Genomic DNA, 27,058 nt, shown 5'->3' on the forward strand with positions numbered 1-27,058 from the left:
TCCAGTTATAATGTTCACATACCCATTCCCGTCACTTTAGTGAGTGGACACAGGACAGTACGTGCACTCGGACCGCTCTCATGCACCGTGTGTTCAGGCACATTTCTATCCCTTTTTTTCCAGCAATTTGTGCTTCTGTAGGTCTTCTGTGGAATAGGACTAGAAAAGGCTAGCCTTTCCATCAACGAACCTAGGGAACTCATGACCTTGTCACTCCTTGGACCACTTTTGGCAAGTACTAGCTACTGCACACCAGGCAATACCTCATTAGGCCCGCTGTTTTGGAGAATCTCTGACCCAGTCATCTAACCATCCAAATTGGCCCTTGTGGAAGTCACTCAGATGCTTACATTTGCCCATTTTGCCACTTCCACCAGGTTCAAGTACTGCTTGTTACCCCTTGACAGATGCAACAAGAAAATGTTATTCCCTTCCCCTTTAACCTGTCAGTGATTTGAGGCTGTGTTCACACACTGCATTTTTTTGTGGTAAAAGAACACACGACAAAAAAAATACACCATAAACAAAATGTGTGCTGCCACAGTTCTGCAATGTAGTAATTGCCAACATGGTTTTCACAGGTGAGACATGCTACATAAATGTGTTTCAACTGTAAACATAGGGGGTCATTTACTATCCAGAAATACATCTATATTAGGGCTCGTTCACACAACCGTGCCAGCAAATTGCAGATCCGCAAAACACGGATGGCACCCGTGTGCCTTCCGCAATTTGATGAACCGAACAGGAGGCCTATTATAGAAATGCATATTCTTGTCCGCAAAACCGACAAGAATAGGACAGGACTCATAATTTTTGCTGTCCACATCTTTTGCGGACCTATTGAAATGAATGGTTCCATATACGGACCGTATGCGGAATGCAGAAAACGGCCCGTATACGGAACGCAAAATACATTTGTGTGAACGAGCCCTTATGCATATTTATGGCTCAGATTGCGGTGCAAAAAAGTGGGCGGGGGAGGGGACCTACAAAATGGTCTAAATGTAGAAAATATTCGAAATGTAAGCCAGCGAAGAAGCTGTCTTACATTTAGGCCTCTTGCACAGGAACGTTGTGTGCCTGTGGCCTGCATACAGCGGGTCTGCAATACACGGGCACCGACCCATGTGCACTCCGCATAACGGATGCGGTCCCATTTCCTTGAGGACACGGTAAAACTGAAGCCAATGGTTGACTGCAGCGAAGCAGGTAACCATGCCCATGCAGGACACTTATCGGTGGACACGCGGAAGCAGGACTAGAGGGGTGGGGAGCAGGTAAGTATAAATCTTAACAGTGCGCATGCGCAGGTCGGGAGGTGACCGGTGCTTACACGAGATCTCCAAGCCAGAGGAGGAGGACAAAGAAGGAGAGGAGGGCGGGCCAGAGGAGTGGAAGGGGAGCGGCTATGTGGGCATATCGGAGAGATATGGGCACCCCTGGGCACTTGCGGGACCTAATTTGCATATCTTTATAAAGTGTTTTTTTTCCAGCTTCTGGACATGGTACAGACACAATAAAGGTACTACTTTTATATTGGGCAACTGTGCTATAACGCCATATAAGTAGATGACAGACTCCCTTTAAGGTGACATTCACATGGCAGTGAAAAATGGCCATGAAAAACAAACACACTGTCAGCTTTCCATGGCCATTTTTCAACCATTGTTGCAGCCATTTTCTGTCCGTCTGTCCATTTTTAATGGCTGTTTTAACAGCTGTTAAATACGGCCCTAAAAAGGCTAAATTCAATTGGCTTTTTGTTTTTTAAATCCCAACCCCTGCAGTACCCACTGTATACACTGCGTGCAGAATTATTAGGCAAATGAGTATTTTGACCACATCATCCTCTTTATGCATGTTGTCTTACTCCAAGCTGTATAGGCTCGAAAGCCTACTACCAATTAAGCATATTAGGTGATGTGCATCTCTGTAATGAGAAGGGGTGTGGTCTAATGACATCAACACCCTATATTAGGTGTGCATAATTATTAGGCAACTTCCTTTCCTTTGGCAAAATGGGTCAAAAGAAGGACTTGACAGGCTCAGAAAAGTCAAAAATAGTGAGATATCTTGCAGAGGGATGCAGCACTCTTAAAATTGCAAAGCTTCTGAAGCGTGATCATCGAACAATCAAGCGTTTCATTCAAAATAGTCAACAGGGTCGCAAGAAGCGTGTGGAAAAACCAAGGCGCAAAATAACTGCCCATGAACTGAGAAAAGTCAAGCGTGCAGCTGCCAAGATGCCACTTGCCACCAGTTTGGCCATATTTCAGAGCTGCAACATCACTGGAGTGCCCAAAAGCACAAGGTGTGCAATACTCAGAGACATGGCCAAGGTAAGAAAGGCTGAAAGACGACCACCACTGAACAAGACACACAAGCTGAAACGTCAAGACTGGGCCAAGAAATATCTCAAGACTGATTTTTCTAAGGTTTTATGGACTGATGAAATGAGAGTGAGTCTTGATGGGCCAGATGGATGGGCCCGTGGCTGGATTGGTAAAGGGCAGAGAGCTCCAGTCCGACTCAGACGCCAGCAAGGTGGAGGTGGAATACTGGTTTGGGCTGGTATCATCAAAGATGAGCTTGTGGGGCCTTTTCGGGTTGAGGATGGAGTCAAGCTCAACTCCCAGTCCTACTGCCAGTTTCTGGAAGACACCTTCTTCAAGCAGTGGTACAGGAAGAAGTCTGCATCCTTCAAGAAAAACATGATTTTCATGCAGGACAATGCTCCATCACACGCGTCCAAGTACTCCACAGCGTGGCTGGCAAGAAAGGGTATAAAAGAAGAAAATCTAATGACATGGCCTCCTTGTTCACCTGATCTGAACCCCATTGAGAACCTGTGGTCCATCATCAAATGTGAGATTTACAAGGAGGGAAAACAGTACACCTCTCTGAACAGTGTCTGGGAGGCTGTGGTTGCTGCTGCACGCAATGTTGATGGTGAACAGATCAAAACACTGACAGAATCCATGGATGGCAGGCTTTTGAGTGTCCTTGCAAAGAAAGGTGGCTATATTGGTCACTGATTTGTTTTTGTTTTGTTTTTGAATGTCAGAAATGTATATTTGTGAATGTTGAGATGTTATATTGGTTTCACTGGTAAAAATAAATAATTGAAATGGGTATATATTTGTTTTTTGTTAAGTTGCCTAATAATTATGCACAGTAATAGTCACCTGCACACACAGATATCCCCCTAAAATAGCTAAAACTAAAAACAAACTAAAAACTACTTCCAAAAATATTCAGCTTTGATATTAATGAGTTTTTTGGGTTCATTGAGAACATGGTTGTTGTTCAATAATAAAATTAATCCTCAAAAATACAACTTGCCTAATAATTCTGCACTCCCTGTACATAATGTCCCACATAGTGCCCTCTGGACATCAAATACCCCCATAGTGTCTCCAGTATGATTAATACCCCAATTATTGGCCCCCAGTATTATGAATTCTCCATTTGTGGCCCCAGTATTATGAATTCCCAATTAGTGGCCCCCAGTATTATGAATTCCCCATTAGTGGCCCTCAGTATTATGAATTCCCCATTAGTGGCCCCCAGTATTATGAATTCCCCATTAGTGGCCCCCAGTATTATGAATTCCCCATTAGTGGCCCCAAGTATTATGAATTCCCCATTAGTGGCCCCCAGTATTATGAATTCTCCATTAGTGGCCCCAGGTATTATGAATTCCCCATTAGTGGCCCCCAGTATTATGAATTCTCCATTTGTGGCCCCAAGTATTATGAATTCCCCAATTAGTGGCCCCCAGTATTATGAATTCCCCATTAGTGGCCCCAGGTATTATGAATTCCCCATTAGTGGCCCCCAGTATTATGAATTCTCTATTTGTGGCCCCAAGTATTATGAATTCCCAATTAGTGGCCCCCAGTATTATGAATTCCCCATTAGTGGCCCCCAGTATTTTGAGTTCCCCATTAGTGGCCCCCAGTATTATGAATTCCCCATTAGTGGCCCCCAGTATTATGAGTTCCCCATTAGTGGCCCCAAGTATTATGAATTCCCCATTAGTGGCCCCAGGTATTATGAATTCCCCATTAGTGGCCCCCAGTATTATGAATTCTCTATTTGTGGCCCCAAGTATTATGAATTCCCAATTAGTGGCCCCCAGTATTATGAATTCCCCATTAGTGGCCCCAAGTATTATGAATTCCCCATTAGTGGCCCCCAGTATTATGAATTCCCCATTAGTGGCCCCAGTATTCCCCCCTTTGGCCGCCATCCACGTGCAGGGACACTCACTCTTCTCTGGATGCAACAGGAAAGGACCTGCGCTCCCAGCTTGGTGACTTTATCACGCTGGGAATGTCAGGTCCTGCTGCATCCAGGGTGCCTGCTCATGCAAATGGATGAGGTATTATTATTTATACATTTCCTTTTTAATGCCATTACACAGGTGCACTCTTGTCTGAACGGCTGTTAAAACCCATCCCATTGATTTAGATGGGGTCTGTCTGGCCGTTAACATGTCCTATTTTGGATGGCCGATATCCACTGGCCATTTCCTCGTTGACTTCTAAAAAGGGCTGTGTGACACCCGTATTTCACTGTCATGTGAGTGTAGCCTAAGAGGAACTGAAGATTTAAAATTTGCTTTTTTTAAATGGATACAAATCTAGGTGCAAATGCATGGTATACGTTTGGATCTATTCACTTATCACAGATAAAAGGATACTGCAGAGTATATACAGAATTTTATACAGTATGTAAGGACTGGATTTACCTGTATTAGTTTTGCGCATTTATTGTCTTTAAAATGTATTTTTTCTTATTTGGACATTTTGGGGGCTTCACAACCAATTACTAGTTTCCCATATTGTTAAGGTCTCAAGTTACAATGGTTTCAACCTACAATGGCCGTCCGGGAACCAATCCATATTTTGAACCAGCTTTGAAACGGTGATCCAGATGGGCTAAAAGCACACACCGTTTTAAACACTATGGACAGATGTACGCCTTTACAGATTGTCAACTGCCCTTTTCAATACAAGTGGAGTTACTGGGGCGCTATTGGCATCTATGTATTAAAACGTACAGGCTTGTTGGTATACGGTATATACCAAGATTTTCCTGCCGTTTCTGCCAATACAGCACAAAAACGATGTAAATTTAGACCAAATTCCAGATATTGCTTTACTGTATAGTAATAACAGAATAATATTTCAGTCTTACACATGTCACAATAGGCGTAATCCTAATCTCCCTATTTACTGAAGCCCAACATAGCACTGATGCAATGACTACTACTAGAGGACCTTCAGCAATGCTTGTAGTTGTGTGCCATTATGGAAATAAGTCACTGATGCCAAGGAGCATGCAGGATCTCGCAAGACCAAGCCCTGCTCCAGAGGGTGATCTCATCGTAAATCAATGCAGCCACTGACTCACATTCACACCATGCTGATTCAATGCTTTGTGCAGTTTCCAGCTTCTACTGAAAAGGTGTTGCATTCTCCATGATCTCTGCTGCATTACTTGTGTTAGTTGTGTCAGTAGGCTTGAATGAAAATGGTTGTCTGGAAATAACTAGTGATGTCCGCTATTAAAAGATCTGTACTTACCTGCTCCGCGCCGCTCCGGTCCTGCGTGCTAGCTCCTGAATCTCCACCATCCAGTCCCCTGCATGGGCATGGTCACCTGCTCTGCTGCAAGCTTCAGTGGTGATATGCTGCTTGTGGACACGGTAAAACTGAAGCCAATGGTCGACTGCAGCGAAGCGGGTAACCATGCCCATGCAGGACACTTATCGGTGGACACGCGGGAGCAGAGGGGTGGGGAGCAGGTAAGTATAAATCTTTCAATAGCAGATGCAGGCTGTCGCATCACTGAAAGGTTAGTTATTCCTAGACAACCCCTTTAAGGACATACTGTACATAAATTTCAACATCAGTATCAAATAAGCCAAACTGTCCGCATCAGTATGTCCGTTCCGTAGTCCCGCAAAAAAAAATAAAAAAATAGAACATGTCCTATTCTTGTCCGTTTTAGGCATTGTTACAATGGATCCGCAAACGGGCATACGGGTGTCATCCTTTTTTTTTTTTTTTGCGGATCCGCAATTTGTGGACCCGCAAAAAATATACTGTCTGTGTGCATGTAGCCTAACCCATTCAAAAAAACTGAAAGAAATCCATGTTTCTGTTCCTCTGACAGAAAAAATCAACGTAGTCAGAAATGAGCCCGGCCTAAACCATAGCTAAGTGCTTGTAATCTAAAAAGTGAGCTTGACAAATGATATGTGCGTGACTCAACTACAGGTGCCATATAGTAGAGTAGCCATTGGGCAGCCACAGAGAAAACGGTGGACAAAAGCTCTTGGCGCCCGTTAGTTTGGCATACCTTAAATGCGTGTTTCCCCTCCACGATAAAACGTTTATACCATATACATTACAAAATGTGTTTTACTTCTGCAAAGTACCAACAATGCTGAGAAGAGTTAGGGTCCATTCACACGTCCGTTTTTTCTTTCCTGATCTGTTCCGTTTTATGCGGAACAGAACTGGACCAGTTCTGTACCCATTCATTTTCAATGGGTCCTGGAAAAAATCGGACAGCACAATGTGTGCTGTCCGTTTCCGTTGTTCCGTTCCGCATGTCCGAAAAAATATAAAACTTGTCAAATTCTTTTCCACAAAAATCGGATCCTGGTACAATACAAAGTCAATGGATCCGCAAAAAACGGAAGACATTCGTATGTCATTACGTATGTCATCCGTTTCATGCGGATTCCGTTCCTGGAAATTAATTTTTTATTTTATAAACTTTTATTCTCTTTTTTTTTCAATTTTTTTTCAAAGAAATCCAAACAACTTTATTTGCTTATTGAAATTTATACATGTTTCCGTTTTTTGCGGATCCGCAAAAAACGGATGACATACGGATGACATACGGAAACATTTTCAGGAACAACGGATCCGCAAAAAACGGACCGAAAATCGGGATATAGAAAAATACTGACGTGTGAATGTAGCCTTATACTGCAAGGTAACACTTGTTTCCAGGACACCTTTGCTCACACTTTTTCCCTCAGACTTTCTTTCAGACTTTCTCCTGACAGGACAGACATACTAAATGCTCACTCAACTAGATCACGCTCCCTGATTGGCCACACATCGCTCCTCTGTAGGGGCCAGTGCTGTATCTCAGGGATTTCAATTCCTAGGAATCACCTTCTCTATTATGAGGGATCTGTTCTCACTCTTCGTAACAACTTGTCAAAAGGTCTCCATTTTTGCCCTCCTCCCATTCATTAAATGGTCATCCAAATTTAGGGGGAGATTTATCATGACCGGCATTTTCAATGCCAGTCTCGATATCTCCTGTACTGACAGGGGGTGTAGAGATGATAAATCTCTTTCAAAGATCTCACAGGGGTTGGTTTCATCAATCTATGTAATCCTCTGCGAGCTAAACAGAAGAAATCTCTCACATATCCTAGACTCCAGGGGCCTTTAGCCGGAGACCGCTTCAAAAACATCCATATGTCCTAATACTGTATATGGACAGGAGGTGTCTTCATTAGAGAACCCCTTTAAGTAGTTATAATAAAGCCACCAGACAAAATATGTTCATTTTGTCTTTCACAGAAACATAGAAGATTGACGGCAGAAGACACCTTGGTCCATGGAGTCTTATATAATTTCTTGTTTCTCTTAGGACAGACATGTGAATGTCTACTTCGTGTGTATTTATATCTGCAGCATTTGGCCAGGGGTGTACATAGAAATCATTGAGCCCCATAGCAAGAATATGAATGGGGCCCCACTAACTCTGTCCACTAACCACCACTGGCCCATCCTACCACCTGCCCTGGCCATACCCCCAGCAGTGGCAGCCATGTAGGCATCAGGAGCGGCGCGGGTGCCCGGTAGTGGGGTACGTATTAGGCTACTTTCACACTTGTGTTTCTATTTGGCTTCCGCTTGGCCCCGTTCATTGTCTGAGGGAACTGTCCACGATAAGCAGCACACAGGCACAGTTCATGGAGGAAGGGGTATGGTGGCGCTGGCACAATAGTATACCAGTGCCACCAAAGCCCCCCTTGCCCTATGAACTGTGTCTGCTCTTCTCTGTGCCAACGGGCCCCCTTATGAACTGTGCCTGCATGCTGCTTATAGTGAATACTGCCCTCATGAAATTGCTCAAGGTCTCTGCATGCACATTCCAATAGGTGTGCATGTTCGGGGTAATAGTCAGTCAGCTAAGGCTACTTTCACAGTTGCAGCAGGCACAATTTAGGCTACTTTCACAGTTGCGTTCGGAGCGGATCCGTCTGGTATCTGCACAGACGGATCCGCTCCTATAATGCAAACGATGGGATCCGTTCAGAACGGATCCGTCTGCATTAGCTTTCAGAAAAAATTCTAAGTCTGAAAGTTGTTCAGACGGATCCGTCCAGACTTTACATTGAAAGTCAATGGGGGACGGATCCGTTTGAAATTGCACCATATTGTGTCATCTTTAAACGGATCCGTCCCCATTGACTTACATTGTAAGTCTGGACGGATCCGCTCGCCTCCGCACGGCCAGGCGGAGACCCGAACGCTGCAAGCTGCGTTCGGGTGTCCGCCTGCTGAGCGGAACGGAGGCGGAACGCTGCCAGACTGATGCATTCTGAGCGGATCCGCATCCACTCAGAATGCATTGGGGCTGGACGGATCCGTTCGGGGCCGCTTGTGAGAGCCTTCAAACGGAACTCACAAGTGGAACCCCGAACGCTAGTGTGAAAGTAGCCTTAGTCAGTTTTCCTTTGCATCAGTTTTTAGTACCTTGTACCTTAACTTACTGGGGGGACTGCAACTCTCAGCAAACCCTGAACTGCAGCCCACAACAACAGTCACAGCTTGCAGACCATGGCTAGCTAAGTCAATAGCCCCCAACACAAGTAACATCAGGATACCGGGCAGCACACACCTCTCACCTGCGCAACACACTCCACACGCGCCGCGCTTGAGGTTTCCTACTTCATGGTCTACATGTGTTACAGAATGAGACCAAAACAAGCTCACCGATTGGACAAGTGGCCCAATGAGTCCCCTTCTCTTAGCCAACGAAAGTCTAGATTAGAAACCCGCGGGCGCAGTTTGGCTGCTGACTGCAAATATGGGGGCGGTCAGGCGTGTTGTGATTGGCGGAAAGTAACATGCGGGGGAAATAGAAAGTGACAACCAAACAAGCGTCGTGGTTGTCATAGCAACTGAACCAACCTGAGCACGACACGATAACAGATCCTATAGAGGCTTATATAGGGGAGGGAGGATGAAGGGGCCCGCAGACCTTAGGCCTCTATCACACGGACGAGATTTCCGCGCGGGTGCAATGCGTGAGGTGAACGCATTGCACCCGCACTGAATCCGGACCCATTCATTTCTATGGGGCTGTTCACATGAGCGGTGATTTTCATGCATCACTTGTGCGTTGCGTGAAAATCGCAGCATGCTCTATATTCAGCGTTTTTCACGCAATGCAGGCCCCATAGAAGTGAATGGGGCTGCGTGAAAATCTCAAGCATCCGCAAGCAAGTGCGGATGCGGTGCGATTTTCACACATGGTTGCTAGGAGACAATCGGGATGGGGACCCGATCATTATTATTTTCCCTTATAACATGGTGATGGATCTTGTGATGGACCATGTGATGAGCGCAGTGACCTGGGCATCAAAGAAGAAGACAGAAGTGGATGAGGTGAGTTTAATTATTTATTTATTTATTTTAACCCCTCCATCCCTAATTTACTTAGCATTCTGTATTAAGAATGCTATTATTTTAAAATAAAATCTACACCTACCTGTGAAGAAGTCCAGGATCGGGTTTGGGTACCAAAAATGCCGATTTTTCTCACGCGCGTGCAAAACGCATTAAAACGCTTTGCACTCGCGCGGAAAAATAGCGCATTTTCCCGCGACACACCCGCATCTTATCCGGCCTAACAACCTGAACAGAGGGAAAGCAGGGCCCGGGACAAAAGACAAGTGGGCTGTCTCAATGCTCCATATAAGGCCTCATGCACACCAACTTTTTTTTCCATTTATAGTAATAACGTTTATTGGCCGTTTTTTGCGTTCCGTATACGGAACCATTCATTTCAATGGTTCTGCAAAAAAAAATGGAATGTACTCCGTATGCATTCCGCTTCCGTATTTCTGTTTTTCTGTTTCGTTAAAAGATAGAACATGTCCTATTATTGCCCGCGTTCCGTGGCCCCATTCAAGTCAATGGGTCCGCAAAAAAAACGGAACACATACGGAAATGCATCCGTATCCGTTCCGTTTTTGCGGAACCATCTTTTGAAAATGTTATGCCCAGCCCAATTTTTTCTATGTAATTACTGTATACTGTATATGGCATATGGAAAAACTGAAAGGAAAAACGGAACAGAAATGGAAACACAACAGAAACAAAAAACAGAACGGTTCAGTGAAAAACGGACAGCAAAACACTTAAATAGCCATACGGTCGTGTGCAATAAGCCTAACTAGTAGTATGCAGCGATCATAGTACATAATACAGATGTAGGGGGCGGGGCCTTCTATGCGCTCCGGGCCCCCCCTGCCACGGGCCCCATAGCAGGTCAGTGGTCTGCCTATATGGGCGGTATGCCACTGCATTGGGCAGACTGTGGATGCCATTAGCTTCTGTTCAAATGTGGGTTGGATTCCTGGTAGATTCCACAATCAAGGGCAGTGAAATGATGGGCCCCTAAATAAATGGTGTGTAGGGGGCATTGCTGGTGTTCACCATGTGAAGGATGGGTCACTGCATTGTGACAACACAAAGGTGATTACAGCCTTATTATTTTCTTCTTTTACTTTACTGTATTGCAAATTAGAACTTTAATGTTAGACATAAAAATATAGTTGGTGCTGACACCTAGTGGTTATTTCACAAACTGCAGGAAATATCCAAAGCTGATATGTCATTCATAAAGTTAACACATCAATACAAATATTTCACACACAAAAAGCTTTGCCGTAATCCTTCACAGTATTCTAGTATTTGACCAAGACTTTGGCACCAACGTCATATTTGATCTTAGGCTTACACTTCTTTTTCTCGGGGTATACAAGAAGAAAATACAAGACTAAGAACATGCATTTGGTGCTAGCTGTATTACTCCAGGCTGGAAATTTAAATGTCACATATAAGACAGGAAACCTCTGACAAGTCTAAAAAAAGATTCACTTATCACTCATGTTCAGAACACAGTATCAAACCAAGAGTAAGCCCGACTTCTATCCAGCTGCCTTGTCCGGGTAACTGCTTACCACACAGGAAGTGGCCCGCTGCTTGTAGCTACGAGTAGTCCAAAAGTACATGACTAAGGCTAGGTCTACATGGCGGCATTTTTTCACACCAATGTCGTGCAACAATTTTTATAATGATAGTCTATGGTGTCGCACTGCGACATGCTGCGACTGCGACCGTTGCAAAAAATCCATTCGAGCTGGATTTTTCTGCAACTGTCGTGTCGCAGTCGCAGCGTGTCGCATTTTGACAACATAGACTATCATTAAAAAAATTGTCGGGCGAAATTGGTGCGACAAATGTTGCAGAATAGTTGTGCCCTATCTGTCGTGCGGCACATGTCGTCTTGTAGACCTAAGCCTAAGAAAAAGCCTGAGCAGCCAGGAACCAAATATATAAACTTCAGGAGAACCACTCACCACTAATGACGTGTCTGTTTTAGTAAATAATTATAATCATCATGATATAATGATTCTGGATCCTAATCCATAGCTCTCTTTTGTGCCACATTGACAACCTGGTGTTACCATTTTCCTTGCTAAAGGGCTGTTTCCCTACACAGTCTGTCCCTGTTAGCACTGATTGGACTATGTACAAACATGTAGGGACACACTCCCACCTGCTCACACCCAGTAGTCAATTTATTCATACATTTCTAGGAGGAATAACAAGGGGAATCAAACAAGGCATAGTTCCAGAATGTTAGTATCATGTTATTACTAAAGCACACCTATCTGGAGAGCTTTCAGGTCCTCTTCAAAGATGCAATCCGGTGAATATTTTGTCACCGCAGACAGTTTTGACCTATTAGATCAGTCTTTATTTTTCTCCATTCTCCCTGAAACATTGGGGGACATTTTCCAAGACTGGCATTCCCATACGTCAATCTTAATCCCCCTGATGTCCCTTAATAAATGGCTCACATTTCTGGATCTCTGTGCGCCAGAAACTCAAGTCTATGCCAGTCAGGGGCTCAGGAAGACGAGCTATAAATGACTCCAGATTCTGGTGCAAGTTATGGTAAAGCCGGTGGACAGCTATAGGCCTGCCCCTCCGCTAAGCCCCACCCCTTTCCAAGCCACTTCAGAGACGCTTAAAAAGTTGCAAATGATGGCACAAATATGGCGTGTGCGATAATTTGCGACCCTTTTAAGCCACAATATTGACATGAAAGCTTTACTAAATGCCCCCTCATTGTGCCTCTCCTTCATTCTGTTGGGTCCCTCAACTGGTAAGTGACCCTTTATATTTTACTGTTGGCCCTGTGGGGTTACCATCAGGCTATGTGACCCACTTTCTGAATTCCACCGTGCTCTGCATGAATGCCCCTCACCCACATGACTAATTCCAGTTGCAGAGGGACTCACTAGAGGGAGCGTGTCAGCCCAAACATGGCTGCTAATGGAGAAATCCAAGGTGGCAGCAGGAATAAAGGCTGGGAGAACCACTGTAAAAATACCAGTGAGGACTTTATAGGGCAAAAGGAAACCTCACCGGAGTGCTTCGTTAGGACAATGATGGGTAAAAAGGCCGGCAGAATGAAAGCAGACAAAATCTAAAATCCACAATTTATACTTTTCCGATGCTGTAATTCTGTAGCAAACAAGCAGCTTCATGGAGCAGAAACAACAATCCATAAAGGGGAACAATTATAATATCTTACCTGAAAGTGCAGAATAATGGTCCATATTAAGCCCAAAGTCAATTTGGGATTTCCATCTGTTATGTCATCATTTCTTATATTCACCAGCTTCACCTGCAATAAAGAGACGTAACACTTTTTATTAACAAAGAACAGACCTGGACATAATAGTTCTAAGCTCCAGTATTTAGGAGTGAATAATTGCCAGGAGCTCTAAAGTGAATCTCCATCTCATATATTGGCCCAATATTGTACGATAATTAATTTCTTAATATATTTTCTGACATCAGCAACAAATTCCCTACACAAAGAGGTACATGTTACTCCAGACTGCCTGCAGCCACCACTAGAGGGAACCTGAGAGCTTACTGTATACAGAGGCACACCATGACACTTCTATGAAGCCCATTATAATAAGCAGGCCCAGCTCTCGTCTTCTGCTTTTCAACATAGATCCATGGCGTTTTTCTACAGATGCAAATAGGCAGGATTTTTACCGCCGTCATATGCACTAAGTAGCCAACAAGTGTTTTACCATGTGCTGTGTGGAGGAAACGACCTATTTAGAGTTGTAGAGGGGACATTTATCAATGTATTTAGATATGAAGCGACTAAAGCTGTGCCATCAGAAAATTACCTATTGTTTAAATCCCATTTTTATATTAAACATATTCTTTTTAGAACTTTTTTTTATTTTTCCATGTCACTATGTATTATGTATATGTTTTAAAATGTATATAATCCTGCAATTTTCACACTGGCCACTAGGCCTAATAATAGGTCTTGATCTTATTATCACCACAGTGATAAGTACCACCACCATATAAATGAAACACAGAATCCACCACTTTCAATAGGTGATATCCCAGCTTATCATCTCCTCCCTGACCTCTGCACAGGTCACAGAGCATGCCTAGAAAACTCTCCCATAGAGGTCAATGGGGTCCCCTCCTGTCCACTGTGTCTATGACCCATGTAGCTGCTCTCAAAAGACAGGGAGTCCTAAAATATTTTAGGCCTAGCCATTCATATACATTTTGTTTTTTTAAATATAGATAGTGACAAGGAAAAATTAACAGAGATGCCAAACTTCTTTCACTGAGTAGAGTGGTAGTATCCCCCGGTGGGCCCTTTTGCAATTTGGGCCTTTATTCCCCCATCCCCTACACAAGGAGCACGTGGCAAAGACTGCACTACATACAGATACCAGCCTATGCTTGTATAAAAAAGGGCTCTATTTTTCACATCGGGTGGTGCAGAAGAATTCTAGGTACAGAGGCCGTCCAACCAATATGTTCTGTCCCCAGGGATCTGACCTCTGACAGTCACTACAGGGACCCCCATAATCCTGTAGCGTCTTGCTGCTGCCCAGTGGCGTAGCGTGCGGGGGGGGGGCCATGGGGGCTGTTGGCCCGGGCACCAAATTGCAGGGGGCGCCAGGCAGCAGGAATTTCAATGAGGGCCACGGGAGCCTATGACTCTCGTCCCCTCCGTTATGCCTCATAGCCTTCAGGCCACTAGGCCTGAAGCCTAAAAGGCAGCAGAGCAACGCAGGACTCGGTCACGATTACCTCACTGTGACCTCCTGCGTCGGATCTCGCTAGATGATGTGATGATGCGGCGCGGGAAGGCAGAGAGAGGCGTTCGTGACCACCTGCGCGGGACGCCACAAGCTGTGATGGAGAGAGGTAAATATTTTTTTTCATTTTTTTGTACCCTACCCTAATTGCAGAGGTACTTGGTTCACTGTGGGGGTGGGGGAGGAGCAGAATGAGGAGGAAAGTGGAGTGGCCATTATATTAATAATAAAGAGGGGGCCAATAAATTAATAATAAAGAGGGGGCCAATACATTAATAACAAAGAGGAGACAAATACATTAATAAAGAGGGGGCCATTACATTAATAACAAAGAGGGGGCCATTACATTAATAACAAAGAGGGGGCCAATACATTAATAATAAAGAGGGGGCCACTACATTAATAATAAAGAGGGGGTGTGAGGAATATGGATCATCCTTTATTGGCAGCCCTGATTGTCATTTGATTCACCTTTTGGCATGTACACAGTCAGTGTACATGCAAAATATGTTCTCACCCCCCAGCCATCTGCTGTCAGCTAGCAAGGGAGGAAGCCCCAGGGGTCCAGGCTTCAAGAAGGCCCCAGGTGGATAAAGTCACACCTCAACCAGCCAGTTTGGAGGCAAGCTAATCCTGCAGGAAAACTTCCAGCAGGAGGTTTCAGCCCTTGCCCAGGATCAATGATACCTCCCAGACATGTTGGCTCCTACATTTCATAAGGAATTATGAATCGTCTGTCCATCCCAGGCATAATTCGGTTATCTTTTTGCGATCCTGGGGCAAAGCCAAACATCCACGTGGTGATGGCTTAATGATAAGATGCCCGGGAGGGGAGATATACATAACTCCCCACAGAAACCACATAGCAGCACCAAATTTGGACTCTAGTTGTAGCCGGAACCCAGGCGGATCAATTGGGCCCGGAACCACCTTTCTGCGACATTCTGGTCTGGGGCTTTGAGCCCTAAGGGGTTTTATGGGTCATTTGCTGCCAGCACCAGAGAAGGAGGAGTGGACTCTTCCCTGAGACGGGGAGGGGAGTGGCCGGGTACAGGTCATAAGCCCATGCCAGCAAGCAGGCGTGTCTTTTCTTAAGGGGGTCACATCGTGCCAATGTGTTTGGAGAGACCAGGAACCAGCTGACATCACTGCCCCCACGTGACTGCAGCCAAGGACTATTCCACTCTCATAACCCAAAGGAACTTTCATCTACCCGGTAACTGACTTTTGCTCTGCTTAACCCTGTTGTACCTATAGCACCTGTATCTGTAACCTCAGACCGCTGTATATATTACCTGTGTGTATAGTGTTATATCTAGTGTGCCCTTCAGGGCTCCAGATGGCGACCAAAATGGTCGCCAATGCGACTTAGAATTTACAAATGGCGACAAAACTTTTTAGTCTTGTCGCCATTTGCAACTAGACCCGCCGCCGCAGCTCTGCAGTTGAATACAGCGGCGGGGCACAGGAGCTGATAGTTCTCTGCCCCGCCGCCGATGTTCTTCTCAGCAGCGCAGTGGAGAACGAGTTTCTGCCTCCACCTGTGCCGCCGCTGCCGCCATTAAGAAGAGACGGGAGGAGGAGGAGGGGAGGGGCTGTGGCCACTGCGTCACCAATGAAGATAACTGACCTGTTAATACACATACAGGAGGCGGGTGCCGGAATCAAATAGCCTGCACCCGACCTCTATGACAGGGAGCTGCGATCAGCAGCAGTTAACCCTTCAGGTGCAGTACCTGAGGGGATAACTGCAGCTGATTGCAGCTCCCTGTCATAGAGGTCGGGTGCCGGCTATTTGATTCCGGCACCCGCCTCCTGTATTTGTATAATCAGGTCAGTTATCTTCATTGGTGGCGCAGTGCGCCCCCCCCCCCCCCCAACAACCCAGTATATGAAACATTGGTGGCGCAGTGTGCCCCTCCAACACCCCAGTATAATAAACATTGGTGGCGCAGTGCACCCCCCACACCCCAGTATAATAACCAGCAGTGCCAATGAGGGTTAAAAAATGAAAAATAAATTAACTCACCTCCTCCAATTGATCGCGCAGCTGCCAGTCTCCTGTTCTTTCTTCAGGACCTGTGGTGACGTCACTGAGCTCATCACATGGTCCATTACCATGGTGATGGATCATGTGATGTACCCTGTGATGAACACAGTGATGTCACTACAGGTCCTTTGACAGGTCCTGAAGAAAGAACAGGAGACCGGCAGCTACACGATCAATTGGAGGAGGTGAGTTCATTTTTTATTTATTTTTTTAACCCTCAATTGACCTTCTACTATGCATTCTGTATTAAAGAATGCTATTATTTTCCCTTATAACCATGTTATAAGGGAAAATAATACAGTGAATAGACTTTCATCCTAGCAACCATGCGTGAAAATCGCACCGCATCCTCACTTGCTTGCGGATGCTTGCGATTTTCACGCAGCCCCATTAACTTATTTGGGGCCTGCGTTGCGTGAAAAACGCACAACATAAAGCATGCTGCGATTTTCAAGCAACGCACAAGTGATGCGTGAAAATCACCGCTCATGTGAACAGCCCCATAGAAATGAATGGGTCGGGATTCAGTGCGGGTGCAATGCGTTCAACTCACGATTCGCATCCGCGCGGAATACTCGCCCGTGTTAAAGGGGCCTAAGGCTACTTTCACACTTGCGGCAGTGTGATCCGGCAAGCAGTTCCGTCGTCGGAACTGCCTGCCGGATCCGCCGATCTGGATGTGATTGAAAGCATTTGCGAGACGTATCCGGATGCGGATCCATCTCACAAATGCATTGCAAGGACGGATCCGTCTCTCCGCTTGTCATGCGGACAGACGATCCGTCTTGTATCTTTCTACACATATTTACCGGTCTGCGCATGCGCAGACCGGAAGGACGGATCCGGCATTTTGAATGCCGGATACGGCACTAATACATTCCTATGGGGAAAAATGCCAGATCCGGCATTCAGGCAAGTCTTCAGTTTTTTTCGCCGAAGATAAAACCGTAGCATGCTACGGTTTTATCTTTTGCCTGATCACTCAAAATGACTGAACTGAAGACATCCTGATGCATCCTGAACGGATTGCTCTCCATTCAGAATGCATGGGGATATAACTGATCAGTTCTTTTCCGGTATAGAGCCCCTGTGACGGAACTCTATGCCGGAAAAGAAAAACGCTAGTGTGAAAGTACCCTAAAATATTAAGTTTAAATCCCCCCTTTCCCAATTTTACATATAAAATATATAAACAATAAATAAATAAACATATTACATAGCGCAGCGTCCGAAAAGTCCAAACTATTAAATTATTAAAAAATATCTCCTATGCGGTGAGAGCCGTAACAGACATAAATAAATAAAAACCATGCGATTTGCCATTTTTTTGCCACCTTGTCACCCCAAAAAATAGGATAGGACTGTTCTATTATGGGCCGAACGTTTCATAAAATGCGAAATGCACACGGCTTTTTTTGGTGTTTTTTTTTTATTTATTTTTTTGCGTGGTATCGAATATCGCAATACTTTTTTATGGTGACGAAAGCGAATCAAAATTTTGGTATTGAAACAACCCTATGCCAATCTGATCGGCGTAGCGTTGTCACGATACCAAAATTTTTATTCTGTTTCGATTTGGCGACTAAAATTTTTATTTGGCTCCTAAATTTTTCAGTTCAGGAGCCAATGGCTACTAGGTATTTTTTTTAGTCTGGAGCACTGCCCTTAAGGCGATTAAATATATAATTTAATATTGTGCTGTCTTGTATCTCGATCACGAAACCCCACTCCTGTGCTTTATGAAGTTCATTGACAGAGAAATGTCAAAGCTTACTAGGGACTTACTTGGAGCCTTGGGATTGAGTGTGTTGTGTTTTATCTAGGCCTCAAGCTCTATAATAGAACTTCATGGCTGAGATCAGAATGCCTACTGAATGCAGGAGTCAGGTCAGAATTATGGTAACTGCCGAGCTGTTTGCGTAACTTCCATAAATAAAATGGGAATACCACTTTAACTTGCATGACAATGATGAGTCTACTTTATTTTGTCCCAGTCTATACAGCAAAGCTGACATGTGAGCTACAGAAAACAGAAAGTGTCAGTCTGTTGTGACTGCTCTTGTGGCGAGTGTGAGTACTGGAATATTTAACGATGTCTATAGTAAGAATAATATTTTATATATTTAAATAAATGCATTGTAAAAACCTGATTTTAATAATATGGAGATTTCTGATGAGGCAATCCATTTAATATAATTTAACTGTATGACATAGAACACAATCATAACACTAAATCACAAATTTACTATAATTATAAAAATGAATAATTTAAAACAAAGAAAGGCATTACCTGGCGTTTTTTCAAATAATCAAGTGCAATTTGTACATTCTGTAGTCTGTGAAAGCGCATTCGGCCTTTTTCTCTGGGCTAAAAATAAAAAAGAGAATAAAAGATTGTACTATACATTGATATAAATGTAAAGAGCATCCGCCTTGTAAAAATTGGTGGCAATGTTCAAGAGAAAAAATGCTTAAAGGGGTTATCCAAGACTAAACTTTTTTAAACAGACCTCTTCGGTGTGGCTGGACCTGCGGTGGTGTTCGTACTTACCTGGTCCCCGCCGCTGGATTCTGGTTGCATCACTCTACGGCCGCCTCAGCAGGTCCCAGGTCTCTGTCACCCAAGTGGTAACACACTGGGCTGCAGCCTATGAATGGTTGCAGTGGTCACGTGACGCCTGTCAACAGGATGTTGATTCCCAGGGACCTGCAGAGGTGGCAGTGGAGCAACACAGCCGGAATCAAGCGGCGGAGGCCAGGTAAAGTATGAACCCCACCTCAGGTCCAGCCACTCTGAGATAACCCCTTCAAGGGGGTTTGAAATCCCCAAAAAATAGGTTCCTACAGCTCACTATATTTAAAAAATAAACTTTACAATATATTTACCTTTACAATTCAGCTTCAGGCCACTAGATTTTTACCACCCATTGTTGTCACTGTTGCACAATAACATGACGTTTGGTCCAACACTAGCTCACCAGTGCCTAGTGGTGAAGGGTAGCACTGGATTGCAAACTAATGAGCAACAGTAAGACTAAAAGTAGGCTAGACCCCATGTGACCAGTGGTACTGGAAAAACTCTGAGTACAGAATACAGTTTACTTTAATGGGGTTGTCCAGCATGATAAAAAACTGAGGAGGCAGGCTTAAGTAAAATAAAAGAACATATACATCATCGATCCCCCCCATCCGGTCCGCTCTCTATTTCCTGTCCATACTTAAACACACAGGAAATGCCTGGAGATGCCCTTTCAGCCAACTAGTGACCTGCCTCATTTAGTGATTGGTTGTGTGTCAAGACTGGGGCAGGAAATAGAGAGCAGAGGGGACCCGGCAGCAACAGAATGGCACCATCAGTGAGGTGGGCACTGGCTCTTTCAAGTTTTTAAGCCCGCTGCCATCAATTTTGCTAGAAAAAACCCTTTAATGGGGTTTTATAGTACTTAGCAATTGAAAGCCTCTCCTCAATAGAGGACATCTATATGAGAATTAGGGGGGTTCGACACTCTGCACCCCCACCGATCAGCCGAAAACACCAGGTTCCAACCACTGTGTAGTGGCCGTGCCGAAGTACTACAGCTCAACTCCCATCCAATGAATGGGAAACAGCTGCAGTTAACCAGAGCCAGAAACTACAAAGTGGGCAGAGCCTTACGTCCACTGTATTGTTTCCAGCACAGCAGCTGGGTGTCGAACCCCCACCATCTGATCACGATGATAACCTATCCTGAGGATAGCCCATCAATAAGTACCAGAAAACCACTAAATGAATGTGAGCCTGGAGGAACCTATTTTAGGGGTCATAAAACACTTTAGGACAACAGATAAAAGTCAAGACATTTTATACTCTATAACTCCACAGATATTTTATCAGAGAGAGAAAATTATTGGTGACCACCAGCTCTCCAGGTGACAACCCAACAAAACCCCCATATCTTAACTTCCTGACCCTCTAGGAATATGGTACTTTCTCCAGAAGGCGTGTTACTAGAGGCATTTATGCGACATACACAAGGCATTTTCAGCACATACATAATACCTGGGCGTACAGTAATACTGCAGCCATAAACTACTACATGAAACATAAACAGTATCTAGTAACATGAAGGTAAACCAGTGAGCCCTGATAACTGAAGAGCAACAACTTTTATAGAGTCCAGGTTCACACTACTAGTTTTCTTTCATGTTACTATAATGGAGACACCATGCATCGCTCCAAGCAATCTGGATACAGGAAGATGAGGTCAGAGCGTGATGTTTGTATCGGAAGACTATGGGTTGAGGGATGGAGTGTCAGGTCTACTCTATAAGGCTTCATTCACATGACAGTGGAAAACAGCTGCATGACCAGCCATTTCCGAACTACTGCGGTTGATGGGGGAGATTTATCAAAACTGGTGTAAAGGAAAACTGGCTTAGGCTGCGTTCACATCTCCATCAGAGATGTTCCAGCAACCTGATCCGGCATAATTGCCAGTTGTCAGGCCGTACGAAAAACGCTGCATGCAGTGGTATTTGTCCGTCTGAAATCTAGCATATATGCCAGAAAAAAGCTGGACACAGTCAGACCTCATTACAGTCAACGGGGATTCAGTGGAGAACTAGTGAGTCCAACAAAGCTGGATCCTGTGCACTCCGGCAGGCTGTTCTCTGCCAGAAATGTTCACCAGAGATGTGAAGGCAGCCTTAGTTGCCTAAAGCAGCCAATCAGATTCCATCTTTAATTTTCCAAAGACGTTCTGAAAAAAAAAAGGTGGAATCTGATTGTTTGCTGTAGGCAACTACACCAGTTTTCCTTTACAACAGTTTGGATCCTTCTACCCCATGGATTTATTCACATTGCCTTTCTTTTTAACGGCCCGTGAAAAATAACAACCGTCCAAACATGATGTCCTATTATTGGAAAGCCAGACAGACCACATACAATGGAAGGGAAGCATTTTTTTAACGGCTGTTCCTCAGAAAGACATCGGTGAAAAAATGGTCATGTGACTGCAACCTAAGAGCTCATGTACATAACATCTGTGTAACATTTTTTTGGCAGCTCCATTGTAACAATGCCTGTCTTTGTCTGCAAAACGGACAAGTATAGGACATGTTCTATTTTCTTTTGCAGAACGGACATGCTGACACGAGTCATTTCCGTTTTTTCAAGCCCAATTGAAGTGAATGGTTCCATATACGGACCTGTAAAAAAACGGAACGGAAAAAAAATCTGTTCATGTGCATGAGCCCTAAAGAGACTGTAGGATGATTGCTGTAATGCCTCAAAACTGCAGTGGGAAATTCTAACAGTATGATAAATGTACAGATGAACACATTTGATAGCAATGCGTAAAGCTGAGATCATTGCCAATTCTACATATCTTTAGTGACATCAATCTCTGTAATAAAAAGAAAGCAAAAAACGAAGAAATGTCTGCTCTTATCACGTATGATCATCTGAAAAACCAAGAAACCATATAAATAACAGAAATAAATTAAGATTTGTTCCATATCGTTAGGAAAAGTGTGGTGCAAATATTACTATAATTTTAATTATGGCTAAAATATCATGCAACACAAGTTTTATGTCAATTTTTTTTTTAAGTCAAAAAGATGGTAAAATTTTAGTTTATCATCTGTACCACAAGGTGGCAGAGTTCCACTAAAGAACACAGCCTATGGAGTCTGAATATTTGATGCATTCCACTTGTGCAATCTATGTAAGTGAAGGCCAAATATTCAATGAATTCCCCTTGCACGATCTATGAAAATGACTTTTTTGTTCACACCCAACACAAAAGCAGTGTAACACAACCTTTGATCTCATCCTCCCCAGGTTCCAACAAAGCTGAATAATGAGGTGGCTGGTTTTTCCACACACCTCCCTCATAATTTGCAGAAGAAGCAACAAGTGAAGAAATTCAACATGCCAATCGCTGGTACAAGCCATGTATATGCAGACAGAAGGGGGAGGAGAAGAAAAGGTTGGCGAAAGCACGGAGCTGGTATAATACACAGAAGCGGGTGTGTGGTGGGAGTCAAAGCTATTTGACTGTGAATAATCTGACTTGCTTGGTGGAACAACACTGATACGCCATCAAACATGTCTTCCATCACTTCTACATCTACAGTACTAGCAATATCCTGATTATCTCACAGTCACAGGATGCAAGTGCCCGCAGCCGAAGGATCATCTCTACCGCAGATCTGCTCAGGAAGTGTGTGCCTTCTGTGTCAGTACAATACTACCCCATCATGGCCAGTTCGTAATGTAACAAAACCCATCTATTATATTTCTAAGTGCTCTTGTCCTTCTGTTTCTTCTTGTTGATGTCTCTGATACACAGATATGACTACTATGGGGGAGATTTATCAAACTGGTGTAAAGTAGAACTGGCTTAGCTGCCCAACCAATCAGATTTCACCTTTAATTTTCCAAAGGAGCTGTGAAAAATGAAAGGTGGAATCTGATTGGTTGCTATGGGAACCAGTTTGATAAATTACCTCATATGTCTATATCCCAGAAAAACCGTATCACAATGATGCCTAGGTAAATTTTATGCAACAACAAGCTTTTCATACACATTAAACAGATCACTTGATCTAATGTGTATGAGGGTTCAAAACTGTCACCTGACTGAAGATGTTGGGGGGTGGGGAAGGATCAAACATGCTGGATCTCAACATGCCCAGTCCTTTATTCCTAACAGCAGTTTTATCCCCTGTCTCTCCATTGAAATAGACACGTGCCACGGACGGAGCCACACGTGCATGTTTAAGATGGAGTCCACAGAGGAAAAAGAGATGCTGTTGTCCGCCTTCTATTAAGGATAGGCCATCACTAGCTGCACCCCTGCCTACCAGCTGTTCGTCAATAGCTCTGGCGCTGAAGCAGACTATTCCGTCTACTTTTCTGCTCCCACGTTCTTCAATGGGAGCAGCACTGAGGTGCTAGTTCAGTCCACTACAAAGTAGACAGTATAGTCAGCTTCCATCACCAGAGCTACTGCCAAACAACTGATCGCCGGGGTGCGGGGTGTCGGACCCTCACTGATCAGCTAGCGATGGACTATCCTGAGGATGGGCCACCACTTCTTAACAAAACCTGGACAACCCCTTTATCCTTGCTGATCAATCATAGGAAACAGAATTGTCACATTCTAAATGTCATGGTTAGATTTGCCTTTAAGGGGCAAGAGCTTAATGGAAACCCAACATGTTGAAAATGCAGTCCAATATGCAGGTATTGTGTTCTACAGCAATATGGGCTGAATAGACTGCTACAAAGGAAGAGATTTATCAAACTGGTGTAAAGTAGAACGGGCTTAGTTGCCCATAGCAACCAATCAGATTCCACCTTTCATTATCCAAAGGAGCTGTGAAAAATGAAAGGTGGAATCTGATTGGTTGCTATGGGCAACTAAGCCAGTTCTACTTTATACCAGTTTGATAAATCTCCCCCATAGTTTTGTGAAAGAGGTTCAGTATAACTGGTAATTTTTTCATTTTGATTTCTGCTCATTCTGGGTTTATGAATCCAGCGGGTATTCCTCATACAGTCACAGACAGAAGGCTGTCTATCACTGGGTAGGATCGACCCCTGGGCTCCTAACCATAGAAAGATCAGAGGTTTATATGAATAAATTACAAGTTTTGCTGAATCTTTTCCCTGAAAAACTATTTATCAATGCTCGGCTCCTCCTGCTCAATAATACGCTGCCCGCAGATTGCTCAGCATTTTCAGCATGATGCCACTAAACTTATCCATACATTTTTAGTAAATACTGGTAACAGGAATAGAGATGGCTCTTCTTCACCATTCTCCTCTACTTTGTGCCGTTCCCTTGTTAGGGTGCTTCAGCACTGGGGTGGTTCTGGCACTTTTATTTGGTTTGAAAGAAATGTCATGAAAATGTTTTTGGGTAGCGTTTTTTAGTCACTTAAAAAACACCATGGCACAAAAAACATCAGGAAACTGTCGCAAAACACCACAACAAAAAACTGTGTTTGCAGTTTTATAATTTTCTATTGGCCAACATGTTACATCTGGCCACAGTAGTTTTTTTCCAGGAAAAAAACGCAGGCAAGAATAATGCCTTAGGGCTCGTTCACACGAACGTGTGCTGCCCGTTGCCGTATTGTGGACCGAATTTGCGGATCCGCAATACATGGGCACCGTTCCGTGTGCATTCCGCATCACGGATGCGGACCCATTCACTTCAATGGGTCCGCAAATCCGGAGATGCGGAACGGAAGCACGAACACTACGGAAGCACTGCGGAGTGCTTCATGGGGTTCCGTTCCGTGCCTGCTCTATCTTTTTGCGGAAAGGAGGGATCGCGGACCCATTTAAGTTAATGGGTCCACGATCCCCATGCGGCTGCCCCATGGACGGTGCAATTTGCGGTCCACAGCACGGGCACAGGCTTCACACGTTCGTGTGAACGAGCCCTTATTCCCACGTCAGTGTTTGGTCAGTGTTTTTCATAAGTAATTTTGAGCCAAAACCAGAATATATGCTCCTCTTCTGTGTTTAGAGCCGCACCTGGTTTTGGCTTAAAATCACTGATGGAAATCACTGACCAAACACTGACGTGTGAATGAGGCATAACATGACATAAAAAAATATCTTATTGTGAAACCACCTGGAAATGTATGAATACTATTCATTTAGGGTAGGTTCACATCACCATTTCGTTTTCCGTTCTTCTAATCCATCAGAAGAACAGAAAAACAAAACAAAAACAAAAAACGTATCCTTTAGGCCCCTTTCACACGAGTGAGTATTCCACGCGGATGCGATGCGTGAGTTGAACGCATTGCACCCGCACTGAATACCGACCCATTCATTTCTATGGGGCTGTTCACATGAGCGGTGATTTTCACGCATCACTTGTGCATTGCGTGAAAATCGCAGCATGCTCCTCTTTGTGCGTTTTTCACGCAACGCAGGCCCCATAGAAATGAATGGGGTTGCGTGAAAATCGCAAGCATCCGCAAGCAAGTGCGGATGCGGTCCGATTTTCACGCACGGTTGCTAGGAGACGATCGGGATGGGGACCCGATCATTATTATTTTCCCTTATAACATGGTTATAAGGGAAAATAATACCATTCTGAATACAGAATGCATAGTAAAACATCGCTGGAGGGGTTAAAAAAATAAAAATAACATTTTTTTAACTCACCTTAGTCCACTTGTTCGCGTAGCCATGTTATAAGGGAAAATAATACTATTTACAGAACACCGATCCCAAGCCCGAACTTCTGTGAAGAAGTTCGGGTTTGTGTACCAAACACACGCGATTTTTCTCACGCGAGTGCAAAACGCATTACAATGTTTTGCACTCATGCGGAAAAATCGTGGGTGTTCCCGTAACGCACCCGCACATTTTCCCGCAACGCCCGTGTGAAAGGGGCCTTCGGGTCCATTCACACGTCCGCAATTTGGGGACCCATTCACTTTCAATGGGGCTGGAACGGATGCAAATCCACATTTCCTGGATCCGCATCCGTTTTTTCGGGATCCGCATCCGTTTTTTCGGGATCCGCAATTTCGTTCCTGGAAAAAATAGAACATGTCCTATTCTTGTCCGCAATTGCGGACCAGAAAAGGCATTTTCTATTATAGTGTCTGTGGTGTGCGGATCCGCAAAACACTTACGAACGTGTGAATGGACCCTTATTTTGAGCATTCGTTATTGCTCATTTTGCATCCATTTTAAACATTTAGGAATCGTTATTTTAGACGGAATAAAAAGTAATTTTTGGACTTTTTTTTCTGTCTAAAATAACAGATCTCAGCCGAAAATGGCTAAAGCAGATGCAAAATGTGCATAACTAATGCTCCAAATAAAGGATCTTATTTTTTCTGTTCTTCTGACGGATCAGAAGAACGGAAAACAACATGGTGATGTGAACCTGTGATGTAGCTGTGTCCATGCATAATCTGATCATTTTCAGCACTACAGATTCAGATTGTGCAGGGACACACTTGGAGAAGGAGAATATTAACATCAAGCAGTCAATTAATTCATACATTACCAAGAGGAATAACAGAGGAATGGCACAACACAGTTTCCTATTCCTAGAGAAACAAGCATTTACTAGAAGAGACATGTTGACCTGAGAGGTCCGCTATAAAGAACGGACATCACTAGGCAAGGTTAGCTCTAAAAAGTGTTTTAGTAACAAGTGAACTTTTTGTGTGAAAAACAGTGACACTGCAAACCTAGACAGGAATTAGTATTGTTATGGGGGTCACACCTACCCCCTTATCCTCATCATCCACCTCCTCATGCTGATCAAACTCGCATGCTTCTGCGGGACTCACCAACCGTAATGTCTTCAAAAAATCTCGTTCCCTTGGCTAATGAACACAACAGACAGAAAAAGAAGGCACAGCAAAGACACAAGACAGACCACAAATGAAGAGAAGAGCATGAAAAGAATGAAGAGGAGGTATACAAGGAAGGGAAGTCATGATCACAACACAAATCAATACTGAAACCGGGGCACAGAAAGGGT

General features: G+C 44.1%; 1 protein-coding gene across 15 annotated transcripts in view; it reads right to left on the reverse strand.

Annotated features, from left to right (window-relative positions):
- Nucleotides 1-27,058, reverse strand: part of DST (dystonin) — a 572,762-nt gene that overhangs the window by 294,241 nt on the left and 251,463 nt on the right. For 9 of the 15 annotated variants that reach the window (XM_040428583.1, XM_040428579.1, XM_040428591.1 and 6 more), the window contains 3 exons: nt 26,865-26,900; nt 18,838-18,915; nt 12,940-13,032 (listed from right to left, as the gene is read on the reverse strand). In XM_040428583.1, coding sequence (XP_040284517.1) covers nt 12,940-13,032; nt 18,838-18,915; nt 26,865-26,900 — 207 coding nt within the window. The remainder of the gene's footprint in view (nt 1-12,939; nt 13,033-18,837; nt 18,916-26,864; nt 26,901-27,058) is intronic. The other 6 variants (XM_040428594.1, XM_040428595.1, XM_040428593.1 and 3 more) reach the window with 1 other exon arrangement.

Source organism: Bufo bufo, chromosome 4, assembly GCF_905171765.1.
Source record: "Bufo bufo chromosome 4, aBufBuf1.1, whole genome shotgun sequence".
NCBI lineage: Eukaryota > Metazoa > Chordata > Amphibia > Anura > Bufonidae > Bufo > Bufo bufo.